General features: G+C 43.2%; 1 protein-coding gene across 1 annotated transcript in view; it reads right to left on the reverse strand.

Annotated features, from left to right (window-relative positions):
* hsf2bp (heat shock transcription factor 2 binding protein) overlaps positions 1–16,250 on the reverse strand; it is a 98,370-nt gene that overhangs the window by 20,290 nt on the left and 61,830 nt on the right. Inside the window, exon 9 of the mRNA XM_072262174.1 lies at positions 6,512–6,629. Within this exon, the coding sequence (XP_072118275.1) occupies positions 6,512–6,629 (118 nt within the window). The remainder of the gene's footprint in view (positions 1–6,511; positions 6,630–16,250) is intronic.

Here is a 16,250-nt window from a genome sequence, read left to right on the forward strand (position 1 = left end):
GAACAGCTACTTGAAGTAGGGTGGCATGGCTGGGAATCCTGAGAGGATGAGGATGCAGATGTTCTTATTATTGGCGGAATCAATGGATTATACTCCCAGCCACACCTTTATGGTCCATTTATCCACAGGGAGTCACCTATAAATTTCCTTCAAGGAACCTCACTGATATGGAGCAAGATATAATCTGCTGGAGGAACTCAGTAGCTCAAGCACCATCTATATCAGGACTATGTCTCCATCAGAGGCATGCAGATCTTCTCAGCAGTATTTCCAAGGTAATGTGTGTCTCTGCAATATCCACAGGAAAATGTTTATCTGAACCAGAATTAATGAACAATCTGAACATTGCAAGAGGAAACAAAAGGTAGATTATTATCAAAATGGAGAGAGACTGTAAGTGAGTGAAGTTCAGAGGGGTTGAGGGGTTCTTGTGAATGAATCACAAAAAGGTTAGCACATGTAACAGGCAGTTAAAAAGGAAAACAGCATTTTGAACTTTAATGCAAAGTTGTTGTTTAGAAGTAAGTTTTGTCACAGTTGTACAGGGTATTGGTGAGGCCACTTCCAGAATACTGTTCATTGTTTCTCTCCCCTTACCTAAAGAGGATATAATAGCACTGCAGCAGTCCAGGAGATTCATCAGCCTCGTTTCTAGATGATAGGGGTCTCCTTTCAACAGGGGTAATATGGTGTGGGTCTGTATTACTTGGAGTTTAGAAGTTCAAGGTGTGACATCGTTCAAATATAAAAAAGTCTAAGGCTTGCTAAAGTAATGTTAATGTGTTTTCATTAGTGTATGAGAGTTGTGAACAAGGAGGCATAGATGCAAGGAACCAGTTATTTAAATCTGTGGTACCTAGAAACTTCTCTTGGGATCGTGACTCTCTGTCCTTAGTGTGTTGGAGGCCAGAAAGTGTAGATAGATAAATATTTTAAATATTGTGAAATTGAATGTTATAGGGAACTGACACAAAAGGGGAATTGAGGCCAGCACAGATCAGCCATGACATTATTGTCAGGGCAGGTTTGATGGGAAAATGGTCTACTCCTTCTTGTATAATTGTGTCAGTCCTGCACCAGCATCCCAAGTTTCTCAGGAGTTGGGATCCCTGTAGCCACAGGAAGATCAAGCCAGGATTTACTGTATCTATTAGACCTTCTACACAATTTCAGCGGGCTTGGTCGCAGTGGCCTCTCTGGGTCAAAGGTACAATTGTTTGTCCTTTACCAGTTTTTTTATGATAGCAAGATACTCCTCGATATGAAGAACATCAATCCCACTAGCAAGTTGCTAGTATGGAATGTTAAGAGTTACTGAGAAAGTGAGTTTCTTGATAGTAATGGAACATCCCATGCACCATCAATCTACAAGACATAACACTCAGGGACTTGGGCTTTATTATTACTTTTGTGACTGTATGATTACTGCTATCATAATTATATGTGCTCTGTGTTGTGTGTGACTATTGGCTCTGCGTTTTGCACTTTGGCCCCAGAGGAACACCGTTTTGTTTGACTACATCTATGGGTTTTCATGTACGAGTGACCAACAATTAGCTTGAACTTGAACTAGCCTTTGTTACCCAAAGCAAACCGAATATCTGATGATGAAACCGTTTTGGAACCAAGGAACTAAATGTATCTATTTATCATCTTTTTAAGAGATTTTTCTGTCATTTACTGAGGTTAGGGTTAGGTTCAGTGTTCTTGGGTTGATTTCTCTGCAGTGGTGGAGGCTGAGAGGAGACATGATAGAGGTTTATAAGATTATGAGAGGCAGAGATAAAGCAGACAGACAGTATCTAATACCAGAGGGCATGCATTTTAGGCGAGGGGGTAATTTCAAAGGAAATTGTAGGGAAGTTGTTTTTTTCCATGGAGAATAGTGGGTGCCTGGAATGCACTACTATGGGAGGTGGTGGAGGCAAATACAATACAGACAAGAGGCTAGATAGGCGCATGAATGTGCAGAGAATGGAAGGATATGGATTTTGTGTAAGCAGGAGGGATTAGTTCAGTTGGACATCTGATTAATTTAATTAGTTCAGCTGGTACACATCATTGTGGACTGAAGGACCTGCTCCTGCGCTGTATTGTTTGACATTCTGATTGAAAATATCACCCTAAGGAGTCCTGATGCAGAGTTTTGATTACAGACATTTAAGGACATCTTCTATCATCCTGTAATCAGACATGATTGGACCCTATATGCTAAAGGATGAACTCTTGCACTCTCATCTCCCAGTCTACCTTCTTTGCTTGCACTGCACTTTCTTAGTAACTCTTAACACTCCATGCTACAATCTGTTGTTCATTTTACTGTCTTGATGTGCTGATGTAAGGAATGATCTGTCTGGATGACATGCAACAAGAGCTTTTCATTGTACCTTGATGTATGTGACAAAACCTTCACAAATGCTGCTCGACCCATTGAGTTTCTCCAGCAGATTATAAATCTGCTGTCTCCATTGATTCCCTCACTCAGGAAACTCAGTAATGGGAAACAAGGAAATGGCAGATAAATTTAATGGGTACTTTGCACCTGTCTTCATTGTGGAAGACACTAATGGTGTGCCAGAGGTCTATGAGTGTCAGGGAGTAGGAGTGAATGCTATTGCTATTACAAAGGAAAGAGTGCAAGGCAAACTCAAAGGTCTTAAGATGCATAAGTCACATGGACTACATCCCAGAGTCCTGAGAGAGGTTGCTGAAGAGATAACGGATGTATTTGTCATGATCTTTCAAGAATCACCTGATTCGGGCATGGTCCTTGGAGGACTGGAAGATTGCAAGTGTCACTCCACTCCTTAAGAAGGAAGGCAAAAGAAAGGAAATTATTGATTAGATTCAACTTTGTCATTGTGCCAAGTACAGATACAAAGCCAATGAAATGCAGTTAGCATCTAACCAGAAATGCAAAGAACAGTGTAGAATAGGCCAGTTAGCTTAACCTCAGTGGTTGGTTAGAGTCTATTATTAAAGGTGAGGTTTCAAGGTACTTGGAGATTGAGTTAAAGTCAGCATGGCTTCTGTAAAGGGAAAACTTGCTTGACATGTCTGTTAGAATTCTTTGAGGGGGTACCAAGTAGCAAGGGCAAAAGAGAGTCAATGGATGTCATTTACTTGGATTTTCAGAAGGCATTTGATAAGGTACCACACATGAGGCTCCCTAACAATATAAAATCCTATGGCGTTACAGGAAAGATACTGGCATGGATATGAATGGCTGACAGGCAAGAGGCAGCGAGTGGGAATAAAAGAGGCCCTTTCTGGTTGGCTGCTGGACACTAGTGGTGAATCTCAGAGAACAGTATTGGGACCACTGCTTTTCACATTGTTTGTCAATGATTTAGATAATGGAATTTAGATAATGGCTTTGTGGCAAAGTTTGTGGATTATATGAAGATAGGTGAAGGGGTAGGTAGTGCTGAGGAAGCAATGCAATTGCAGCAGGGTTTAGACAAATTAGAAGAATGGGCAAAAAAAGTGGCAGATGGAATACAGTGTTGGGAAATGTATGATAATGCATTTTGGAAAAAGGAACAATAGTGATACTGTTGTCTAAATGGAGAGAAGATTCAAATATCAGTGATGCAGAGGGACTTAGGAGTTCTTGTGCAAGACTCCCAATAGGTTAATTTACAGGTTGAGTCTGTGGTAAAGAAGGCAAATGCAATATTGGCATTTATTTCAAGGGGAATAGAACATAAAAACAAGGAGATAATCCTGAGCCTCTATCAGACACCAGTCAGGCCACACTTGAGTATTTTCATCAGTTTTGGGCCCCATATCTCAGAAAAGGCCGGATGGTGGCATAGTGGCATCAGTGCTGGACTTCGGGGCGAGAGGTCCCGAGTTCGAATCCAGCTGGCTCCCGGTAAGAGCTGGTGTTCTCTTAAAAAAAACTCACCCAGCAGGAGGCAATGGCAAACCACTGTTGTAACTTGCCTCGTACGCGATTTCACAAAACGTCAGAGCAGCATGGAAGGAAATCGTCCGCTAAGTGGAAATAATTCCGGATGTGATATACCTACCTCACAATCTATCTCACGTGTTGTCACTGGAAACAGTCCAGAGGAGGTTCACGAGGGTGATTCCAGGAATAAAGGGGTTAACATAGGAGGCGCATTTGGCAGCTTTGGGCCTGTACTCACGGGAATTTAGCCGAATGCGAGGGAACCTCATTGAAACCTACCAAATGTTGAAAGGACTAGTTGGGTGGATGTGATGTTTCTTGTGGTGGGGGGCGGGGGGATCCACAACTAGAGGACACAGCCTCAAAATAGAGGGCTGGCAATCTGTGGAATGCTCTGCTACAGACTGCTGTGTAGGCCAGGTCCGTGGGTATACTTACGGCGGAAGTTGATAGCTTCCTGATTGGTCATTAAAGGACATGGCAAGAAGGCAGGTGTATGGGGTTGAGTGGGATCTGGGATCAGCCATGATGGAATGGCAGAGCAGACTCGATGGGCTGAATGGCCTAATTCTCCTCCTATATCTTATGGTCTTACCAGCAAGTATAATTTTATTATGATTGAAGGAAAATATGGGGGGCGGGGGGTATACTTTTTTTAAACAGAGAGTGGTGGGTGCATGTAACACACTGCCAGGGGTGGTGTTCTGAAGGACCTGTACAGTACTGTGCTGTAATGCTCTATGTTGAACTGGGGAAATGGTGCTGATGTGAGAAGGACCTGTACAGTACCATGCTGTAATGCTCTATGTTGAACTGGGGAAATGCTGCTGATGTGAGCAGTGCAGGGAAGGGTTGGTACCATGAGCCACGCCATGCACAAATGCTCACTGGCTGTAGTGGTTTGACAGGATAAGTAAGGCTGGGGGAAAAGTGCAGGGTGCAGACATTCCTGACCAGTAACGGGTTGGTGAATGGTGGCTGGACATTCAGCCCAATAAGACTTGGTGTCATGCAGTTACCATCCCCTAAGGAACATTCTGCAGCTGTGGGTTGATCTGCATTCAGCTTCTCGACAGTGAAGCACACCTAAAACCTTTGGGAAGACAAATCAGTCTCTCAACATTATATCCTTGCTTTTATATTCTAGTCCACTCAAAATGAATGCTAACATTGCATTTGCCTTCCTTACCACTGACTCAACCTGCAAATTTACCTTTAGGGAATCCTCCAAGAGGACTCCCAAGTCCCTTTGCACCTCAGATTTTTAAAATTCTCATTTAGAAAATAGTCTTTTATTTCTTCTACTAGAGTACGTGACCATACCCTTCTCCACACTTTATTCCATCTGCCACTTCTTTGCCCATTCTCCTAATCTGTCTAAGTCCTGTAGCCTCTCAGTTTCCTCAAAACTACTTGCCCCTCCACCTACCTTCTTATCGTCTGCAAACTTGGCCACAAAGCCATCAATTCCGTCATTCAAATCATTTGACATATCACATAAAAAGAAGCTGTTCCAACACAGACCCTCGTTGAAAGCCATTTGTCACTGGCAGCCAATCAGAAAAAAACCCTCTTTAGTCCCAATCTTTGCCTCCTGCTGATCAGCCAATGCTCTAACCATGGTAATATCCTGCCTGTAATACCATGGTTCTTAACTTGTTAAGCAGCCTCATGTGTAGCACCTTGTCAAAGGCCTTCGAACATCAAGTACACAACATCCCCCGATTGTGCTTTGCTTACCCTGCTGTTATTTCTTCAAAGAATTCCAATAGATTTGTCAGCAAGAATCCCCCTTAAGGAAGCAATGCTGACTTACATGGCTCCTCAAAAGTGGACAACCAGCCGATCTATTAATGAGTCTGCAACTTTCATAGAGAACGGCAAGGCCCTGGGGAGTGTTGTGGAACAGAGGGACTCAGAAGTACAGCTAAGTGGCCTTGCAGGTACACAGAGTGGTGAAGAAGGCTTTTGGCACCCTGGCCGTCATCAATCTTATTCTTAGGAATCAGAGTATAGAAGTTCGGATGTTAGGTCACCGTTGTACAAAATACTCATAAGGCTGCACTTTGTATTGTGTTCAGTTTTGTTTGCCCTGATGTAGGAAAGCTGCAACTAAGCTGGAAAGAATGCAGAGGAAATTTACAAGAATTTTTCTGGGACGTGAGTTTTGGAGAGAGGTTGAGCAGATTGGGACTTTTCTCACGTTAAGTGTAGGAGAATTATGATTGATCTTACAGAGGTGTATAAATTCATGAGTATAACTTCAATGTGCACAGTCTTTTTCTCACGTTGGCACAGGTTTAAGGTGAGAAGAGAGAGGTTTAATGGGAAGTAAAGGTACAACTGTTTTACCCAATGAGTGATCTATATGGATAAAGTGTTAGAGGTAGGCACATTAACAATATTTAATAGGTATTTGGACAGGTTTAGAGAGACAAGGTCAGACATGGGTAAATGGGAATCTAGGATGGCATGGAGCAGTTGGACATAGGGCCTGCCATGCTGTACAACTCTATAAGAATGAGCCCTTCCACAATAGATGGGTTTTCTTTTCTGCTTGGGAAGTCAGTTCCTTTGCTTTTCTCCAAGACTCACACTTTGAGCTTTGTGCAGAGACCAGCTTTCATCTCAGCCAGGAGCTGTAGCAGTTTCTCCAATAGGATCTGGGAAGAATTAACCAGGAACTCCCGGCCATAGGCCACAGCAGCTATATCTGCAATTACAAAACAAAATCTCACATGCAGCAGTAAGCAGATTAACACAGAACAGAAGAAACTGCCTATTCAGTCTCGATCAGAATTATGTTGGAAGATGAAGTACTTGCATGCACAGGTCTGTGATCCTGCCTGAACTCTTGCCACCAATCGTACTCTGGGGCTGGGGTAAGGGTGAGAGGTGGTGGCAGAGGAAAACTGACAATAGTACAATTTTTAAATGGCATAAGAGGAAAATGTAAAATCAGGCTGTAAGTCATCCTCATTAACAAGCAGGAATTAGGAGTCAAAATCAGCAAAAGCATTCCACAGGTTACCAAACTCCACCTGACTGTGATGCTGTACACAACATTTCTGTGACAAACTGGTTGGGAATTTCAAAAATATAATAGATTATCACTTCTGTGGATGAGAACAAGATCTCCAGATGATATGTTGCCCAGCAGGTGCCAGGGTCTGGGACATCTTGGAATGTCTGTAACATTCTTAAGTGGGAGGGTATGCAGCCAGAAGTCATGGTCCAGGTAGGTACCAATGACAGGTAGGAAGAATGACAAGGTTTTGTAAAGTGAGTTCATGGAATTAGGTGCTACCTTAAAGGACAGGACCTCCAGAGTTGTGATCTCAGGATTGCGACCCGTGACATGTGTGAGTGAAGCCAGGAATAGGAAGATCATAGAATTTAACATGTGGCTAAGGAGTTGGTGCAGAAGGGAGGTCTTCAGATTTTTGGATCATTGAGCTCAATTCCAGGGAAGGTGAGACCTATACAGAAGAGATGGTTTGCACCTGAACTGGAAGGGTACTAATATCCTAGCGAGAAGGTTTGCAAGAGCTGCATGGGGCAGGTATAAACTACAGATGTAGGGGGATGGGAACCAGATTGCCTGAACAGATGGTGGAGAGGTTGTGGAGACAGATGTTGTTAAGATCTCAAAGTCTGGAATCAAAGGATTGAGCATGAAGTGACTAATGTCCTAATCTGTGTATACTTCAATGCAAGGAGTATTGTAGGGAAGGCAGATGAGCTCAGGGTATGGACAAGTAGATGAAATTATGAGTTGGACAATCCACGTCAGGGGTGCGTATAAAGAGCTACCTTTTAATCAGGATGTGATCAAGATTTTAAAGGCAGAGTTTTATGCAGTATCTCTGAGTTGAGGAGTAACCAATCACCAAGAGGCAGGCGTAAAAAGAGCTACCTTTAGGTCAGGTCCGCGTTCAAGATTTGAAAAGCAGAGCTTTGAGCGGCCATTCTTTTGCAGTGTGCCAGTCTTCAGAGTGGCTTTGGCTCACCAGACTAAGGCGAGATCATGCTTGGGTGAGGTAATGTATCTTGTAAGTTACTCTCTCTCTCCATTCTTATTTGTTCATCCCTCATCTATTAGGGCATACTGAGAATGGCTCCAGAGGCAGTGCTTTGTACTCTGTGGGATGTGGGATGTGGGAAGTCTGGCAGACAGCCAGATGAACACATCTGCACCAGGTGCACCGAGTTGCAGCTCCTGAAAGAACGTAGTAAGGAACTGGAGCTGCAGCTTGATGCCCTTCAACTCATACAGAGCTACAGGGAGGAAGTCATCCCTAGGGGGCAGGAGATAGGTAAATGGGTGACTTTCAGGAGAAGGACGGGAGATGCGCAGCCAGTCCAGAGTACATCTGTGGCCATTCCCCTTGATAATAATTATACCACTTATGATACTGTTGAGTGGGGAAGACCGACCAGGAGGGAACCAAAGTGACTAGCTCTCTGGCACTGAGCGTAGCGCTGTGGCTCAGAAGAGCAGAGCGGTGAAGAGGACTGCAGTGTTGATAGGAGATTCCTTAGTCTGAGGAAAAGAGACTTGGTTCTGTGGGAGCAATAGAGACACCCAGATGGTATGTTGCCTCCTTGACAGGATAGTGTCCATGGCATTCTCAAGGGCAAGGATGAGCAGCCAGAAGTCTTGATAATTGGCACCAATGATATAGATAGCCAAGCTGAGGTCCTGAAGAGTGATTTTAGGGAGCTAGGTAGAAAGATGAGATTACTACTCCAGAGTAGTAATGTCTAGATTGCTGCCTATGCCATGTGCCAGTGAGGGTAAGAATAGGATGATTTGACCATAAGACGTACCAGCAGAATTAGATCATTTCCCCATCGAGTCTGCTCTGCTATTCAATCATGGCTGATCCTGTTTCCCTTTCTTAGCCCCTCTCCCCATAACCTTTGATGCCATGTCCAATCAAGAACCTATCAAGCTCTACCTTAAATACACCCAATGACCTGGTCTCCACAGTTGCCTGTGGTATCAATTCCACAGATTCACCACCCTCTGGCTAAAGAAATTTCTCCACATCTCTCACTATGGGAAACATCCGTTCCACATCTACTCTGTCTAGGCCCTTCAACATTGAAACGGTTTCAATAAGATTCCCCCCCCCCCCATCCTTCTAAATTCCAGTGAGTGCATACCCAGAACCATCAAGCTACCTTCTTTTGGCAGGTGAATGTGCGGCTGAGGACTTGATGCAGAGGGCAGAGATTCAGATTTAAGGATCATTTGGATCTCTTCCGGGGAAGGTATGATCTGTACAAAGCAGATGTGTTACACCTGAATCCAAAGGGGTCCAATGTCCTTATGGCCAGGTTTGCTAGAGTTGTTCGGATGGGTTTCAACTAATTTGGCAGGGGGATGGGAACTGGAATGATAGTGCTGAAGACGAGGTAGTTGGTTTACCGAGGCAATATGTACTGAGACTCCTAGCAAGGAGAGGCTGATCAGAAACAAGAGAAAATCTGCAGATGCTGGAAATCCAAGTAACACACACAAAAGCAGAAGTAGAAATGCTGGAGGAACTCAGAAGGCCAGGCAGCATCTATAGAAAAGTAAAGATAGCGTGCAGTCAGACTGTCAAGAAGGTCAGGCAGATGATGGGACATGGTCACAGGCAACAGAGTGAGTATCAGTACCAAAATCAAAAAGGGTAGCAAATACGGTACTCGTGTTGTAACTAAATGCGCGTAGCATAAGAAATAAGGTGGATGACCTTGTTGCAATATTAGGTTGCTAGGTACAATGTTGTGGCCGTCACTGAATCATGGCTGAAGAATAGCTGTTGTTGGAAGCTGAATGTCCAAGGTTACACATTGCATCAGAGGGATAAGAAGGTAGGCAGAGGGGGAGGCTTGGCTCCACTGGTAATGACTTCAAATCAGTAGAAAGATGTGACATAGGATCAGAAGATGTTGAATCCTTGTGGGTTGAGTTCAGAAACTACAAGGGTAAAAGGACCCCAACAGCGGTAATATACAGGCCTCCCAACAGTGGCTGGGAGGTGGACCATAGATGACAACAGGAATACAAAAGACATATCAAAAGGGCAATGTTACGATAGTCTTGGGAGATTTTAACATGCAGATCGATTGGAAAAATCAGGTTGGTAATGCATCTCAAGAGAGTGAGTTTGTTGAAAGCCTAAGAGATGCCTTTTTAGAGCAGTTTATTGTTGAGCCTCCTAGGGGGATCAGCTATACTGGATTGGGTGTTGTGTAATGAACCAGTGGCAATTAGGGAGTTGGAGGTAAAAGAACCCTTAGGAACCAGTGATCACAATATGATTCAGTTCAACTTGAAATTTATATGGAGAAAGTAAAGTCTGATGTTGCAGTATTTCAGTGGGGTGAGGGAAATGACAGTGGTATGAGAGGAGTTGGCCAAAGTAAACTAGAAGGAGCTGCTGGCAGGGATGTCAGCAGAGCAGCAATGGTGTGAGTTTCTGGGAAAAATGAGGAAGGTGCAGGACATGTGTATTCCAAAAATGAAGAAATACTCAAATAGCTAAATAGTACAACCGTGGGAGGTTTGTTAGTGCTATTGGGGAGGCTTTAAACTAGATTTGCAGGGGGATGGGAACCAGTGTGCCAGAGCTGACAGTGTGGCTGGGGTGAAAATAAATGTTGTTAAAAGTTCAAGCAAATCCGCTAATAGAAAGGTTGTGAATGGTGGTAAAAATCTTCTGAGCTGTATATATTTCAATGCTAGGGGTATTGCGGGGAAGGCGGATGAGTTGAGGGCGTGGATTGACACGAGGAATTATGACGTTATAGCAATTATTGAAACTTGGCTACAGGAGGGGCAGGATTGGCAGCTTAATATTCCAGGGTTCCGATGTTTCAGATGTGATCGAGGCAGAGGAATGAAAGGTGGGGGAGTAGCATTGCTTGTTAGGGAAAATATTACAGCAGTGCTCAGGCAGGACAGATTAGAGGGCTTGTCTACTGAGTCCTTATGGGTGGAGCTGAGAAGCAGGAAAGGTATGGCCACATTAGTGGGATTGTATTACAGACCACCCAATAGTCAACGAGAATTGGAAGAGCAAATCTGCAGGGAAATAGCAAGCAACTGCAGGAAACATAAAGTTGTGGTGGTAGGGGATTTTAATTTTCCATATATTGATCGGGACTCCCATACTGTTAGGAGTCTAAATGGTTTAGAGTTTGTAAAATGTGTTCAGGAAAGTTTTCTAAATCAATATATAGAGGGACCAACTACAGGGGATGCAATATTGGATCTCCTGTTAGGAAATGAGTTAGGACAAGTGACGGAAGTCTGTGTAGGGGAGCACTTTGGTTCCAGTGATCATAACACCATTAGTTTCAACTTCATCATGGACAAGGATAGATCTGGTCCTAGGGTTGAGGTTCTGAACTGGAAGAAGGCCAAATTTGAAGAAATGAGAAAGGATCTAAAAAGCGTGGATTGGGACAGGTTGTTCTCTGGCAAGGATGTGATCGGTAGGTGGGAAGCCTTCAAAGGAAAAATTTTGAGAGTGCAGAATTTGTATGTTCCTGTCAGGATTAAAGGCAAAGTGAATAGGAATAAGGAACCTTGGTTCTCAAGGGATATTGCAACTCTGATAAAGAAGAAGAGGGAGTTGTATGACATGTATAGGAAGCAGGGAGTAAATAAGGTGCTTGAGGAGTATAAGAAGTGCAAGAAAATACTTAAGAAAGAAACCAGGAGGGCTAAAAGAAGACATGAGGTTGCATTGGCAGTCAAAGTGAAGGATAATCCAAAGAGCTTTTACAGGTATATTAAGAGCAAAAGGATTGTAAGGGATAAAATTGGTCCTCTTGTAGATCAGAGTGGTCGCCTATGTGCGGAACCAAAGGAAATGACGGAGATCTTAAATAGGTTTTTTGCGTCTGTATTTACTAAGGAAACTGGCATGAAGTCTATGAAATTAGGGGAAGCAAGTACTGAGATCATGGAAACTGTACAGATTGAAAAGGAGGAGGTCCTTGCTGTCTTGAGGAAAATTAAAGTGGATAAATCCCCAGGACCTGACAGGGTGTTCCCTCGGACCTTGAAGGAGACTGGTGTTGAAATTGCAGGGGCCCTGGCAGAAATATTTAAAATGTCGCTGTCTACAGGTGAGGTGCCGGAGGATTGGAGAGTGGCTCATGTTGTTCCGTTGTTTAAAAAAGGATCGAAAAGTAATCCAGGAAATTATAGGCTGTTAAGTTTAACGTTGGTAGTAGGTAAGTTATTGGAGGGAGTACCAAGAGACAGAATCTACAGGCATTTGGATAGGCAGGGACTTATTAGGGAGAGTTAACATGGCTTTGTGCGTGGCAGGTCATGTTTGACCAATCTATTGGAGTTTTTCGAGGAGGATACCAGGAAAGTGGATGAAGGGAAGGCAGTGGATATTGTCTACATGGACTTCAGTAAGGCCTTTGACAAGGTCCCGCATGGGAGGTTAGTTAGGAAAATTCAGTCGCTAGGTATACATGGAGAGGTGGTAAATTGGATTAGACATTGGCTCGATGGAAGAAGCCAAAGAGTGGTAGTAGAGAATTGCTTCTCCGAGTGGAGGCCTGTGACTAGTGGTGTGCCACAGGGATCAGTGCTGGGTCCATTGTTATTTGTCATCTATATCCATGATCTGGATGATAATGTGGTAAATTGGATCAGCAAATTTGCTGATGATACAAAGATTGGAGGTGTAGTAGATAGTGAGGAAGGTTTTCAGAGCCCGCAGAGGGACTTGGACCAGCTGGAGAAATGGGCTGAAAAATGGCAGATGGAGTTTAATACAGACAAGTGTGAGGTATTGCACATTGGAAGGGCAAACCAAGGTAGAACATACAGGGTTAATGGTAAGGCACTGAAGAGTGCAGTGGAACAGAGGGATCTGGGAATACAGATACAAAATTCCCTAAAAGTGGCGTCACAGGTAGATAGGGTCGTAAAGAGAGCTTTTGGTACATTGGCCTTTATTAATCTTGTGAGCCAACCGCCTCTTCCCCAGTCTCTTCAGTTCGGTTCCCACTCCCCAACAATTCTAGTTTAAACTCTCCCCAGTAGCCTTAGTAAACCTCCCTGCCAGGATATTGATCCCCCTGGGATTCAAGTGCAACCCGTCCCTTTTGTACAGGCCACACCTGCCCCAAAAGAGGTCCCAATGATCCAGAAATCTGAATCCCTGCCCCCTGCTCCAATCTCTCAGCCACGCATTTATCCTCCACCTCATTCTATTCCTATACTCACTGTCGCGTGGCACAGGCAGTAACCCGAGATTACTACCTTTGTGGTCCTGCTTCTCAGCTTCCTTCCTAACTCCCTGTAGTCTCTTTTCAGGACTTCTTCCCTTTTCCTACCTATGTCACTGGTACAAATATGCACCTTTTTTTCTCCAGTCCTGCTGAAGGGTCTTGGCCTAAAACATCGACTGTACTCTTTTCCAAGGAGAAGCTGATGATAGGGCAAAATTACAGTCAACGGGATGAGTTGCAACGTGAAAGGCGGACAAAGTTGAAAAGGGTGAATACAGCACTGAAGGTGTTATATCTGAATGTGAAGATTATTCAGAATAAGATTGATGAACCTGTAATAGAGCTAGAGATTGGCATGTACAATGTGGCTGAAAGAAGATTATAGCTGGGAGCTGAATGTACAAGAATACACATTGTATCGAAAGGACAGGCAGGAAGGCAGAGGGGGCAGCGCTGCCCTGTTGGTAAAAAATGAAATCAAATAAGTGGAAAGGGGTGACATATGGTCAGGAGGTGTTGAATTTTTGTGGATCGAGCTAAGGAATTTCAAGGGTAAAAAGACCCTGATGGGAGTTATATACAGATCCTTAAACAGTAGTAAGGATGTGGTCTACAAATTACAAGGGGAGTTCGAAAACGCATGCCAAAAGGGCAATGTTACAATAGTCATGGGGATTTCAATATGCAGATAGATTGGAAAATCAGGTTGGTGCTGGATTCGAAGAGGGGGGATTTCTAAAATGCCTACAAGGTGGCTTTTTAGAGTAGCTCATGATTGAGACTACTAGGGGATCAGCTATTCTGGATTGGGTGTTGTGTAATGAACCGGAATTGATTAGAGAGTTAAAGGTAAAAGAACCTTTTAATATGATCAAATTCACGTTGAAATCTGAGAAGAAGTTAGGGATGACGGCAGAGCAGCAATGGCTGGAAATTCTGGAAGCAATTCAGGAGGCACAGGATATAAACATCCCAAAGAGGAAAAGTATTCTAAAGGCAAAATGACACATCTGTGGCTAACAAGAGAAGTCAAAGCCAACATAAAAGCCAAAGAGAGGCCATATAATAGACCAAACCTTCGAGGGACTTTAAAGGATTGGGAAGCTTTAGAATAGCAACAGAAGACAACTAAAAAAGTAATTAAGGAGCTAAAGATGAAATACGAAAGTAGGCAGGCCAATAATATTAAAGAGGAAACCAAAAGCTTCTACAGATACATCGTGCAAAAGAGAGGCAAGAGTGGATATCGGACCACTAGAAAACGATGCTGGAGAGGTAGTATTAGGGGACAAGGAAGTGGCACAAGAACTGAATCAGTCTTCACTGTGGAAGACACTAGCAACATGGTGGAAGCTACAGAGGTCAGCAGTGATGAACGATATGAAGTTGCCATTATTAGGGAGAAGGTTGAATTGAATTGAATTGACTTTCTTACATTCTTCACGTACATGAGTAAAAATCTTTACGTTATGTCTCCGTCTAAATATGCAATGTGCAGTTTATAGTAATTTGTAATAAATAGTATATACAACAGGACAGTCAATATAACACAGAAATACAATTGTATCAGTGTGAATTAATCAGTCTGACAATCTGGTGAGAGAAGCTGTCTCAGAGCCTGTTGGCCCTGGCTTTTATGCTGCAGATGGTAGTAGCTGGAACAGTTTGTAGTTGGGGTGACTTAGGTCCCCAATGATCCTTCGGGCCCTTTTTATGCACCTGTTTTTGTAAATGTCCTGAATAGTGGGATGTTCATATCTACAGGCGTGCAGGGCTGTCTGCACCACTCCCTGCAGAGACCTGCGATTGAGGGAAGTACAGTTTCCATACCAGGCAATGATGCAGCCAGTCAGGATGCTCTCAGTTATGCCCCTGTAGAAAGTTCTTTGGATTTGAAGTTTCTTAGAAACTTCTTCAACTGTCTGAGGTGAAAGAGGCACTGTTGTGCCTTTTTCACCACACAGTTGGTATGTACAGACCACGTGAGATCTTTGGTGATGTGTATGCCGACGAACTTAAAGCTATTTACCCTCTCAACCCCAGATCCATTGATGTCAATAGGGGTTAGCTTGTCTCCATTCCTCCTGTAGTCCACAACCAGCTCCTTTGTTTTTGCAACATTGAGGAAGAGGTTGTTTTCTTGACACCACTGTGTCTGGGTGATGACTTCTTCCTGTAGGCTGCCTCGTTATTACTTGAGATTCATTATCATCATCATCATCAGGTGCCATGCTCAGATTGAGCTTTGACTGCCATGGCCCACACACTCCTGTTTCAGGTCAAGTGGATCAATTCATTAGTATTCATTTCCAGTTCTCTGGCTGCTGTCTCCATCATCATTTGTCTTTGCCTTCCTCTTGCTTTCTTCCCTTCAATCTTTTAACTCCTCTTTCCTAATCACATGTCCGATGAAGTTACGTTGCCTTTTCATGATCTCATACATTATTTCTCTTTTTGTGTTTTCTCTGTTCATGACATCCTCATTAGATATTTGTTTCATCCACAATATTCTTTGCATTCTCCTCAAAAACCACATCTCTGCTGCTACAATTCGTTTCCTCATGTTACTAGATATTGTCCAACATTCTGAGCCATATAACATAACTGGATAAACATAACATTTCAGTACTCTGAGGCGGGTTGTCATGCTTAGTTTAGTGTTAGGGTCAGTATAATCTTCAATCTCGTAAGGGTGTCTTTTGCCATCCCTATTCCTCTCTTGATGTTCATGTCGCACCTGCCATCTGATGTCACCCAGCTTCCTAAGGAGCAAAAGCTCTGTACTTGTTTTATGTCTTCCCCGTTTATTTTCAGCCTGCAGATAGGATTCTCCTTCTTTTTGGATATCACCATACATTGTCTTTTTGCAATTGATAGATAGACCCATCTTTGCACTTTCTTCAATGACTATATCAATTAAGTTTTGTAGTTCTTCCTCCGTACTTGCAATTAAGACAATGTCATCCGGAGATCTGAAATTATTGATGTTTTCACCACCAACTTTGATTCCCAAGATGTCTCTTATTTTTTGTTATTATTATTTGAGATCAGGCCAATCAAAGTAGTGTCATCAGCAAAT

This window comes from Mobula birostris, chromosome 6, assembly GCF_030028105.1.
Source record: "Mobula birostris isolate sMobBir1 chromosome 6, sMobBir1.hap1, whole genome shotgun sequence".
Lineage (NCBI taxonomy): Eukaryota > Metazoa > Chordata > Chondrichthyes > Myliobatiformes > Myliobatidae > Mobula > Mobula birostris.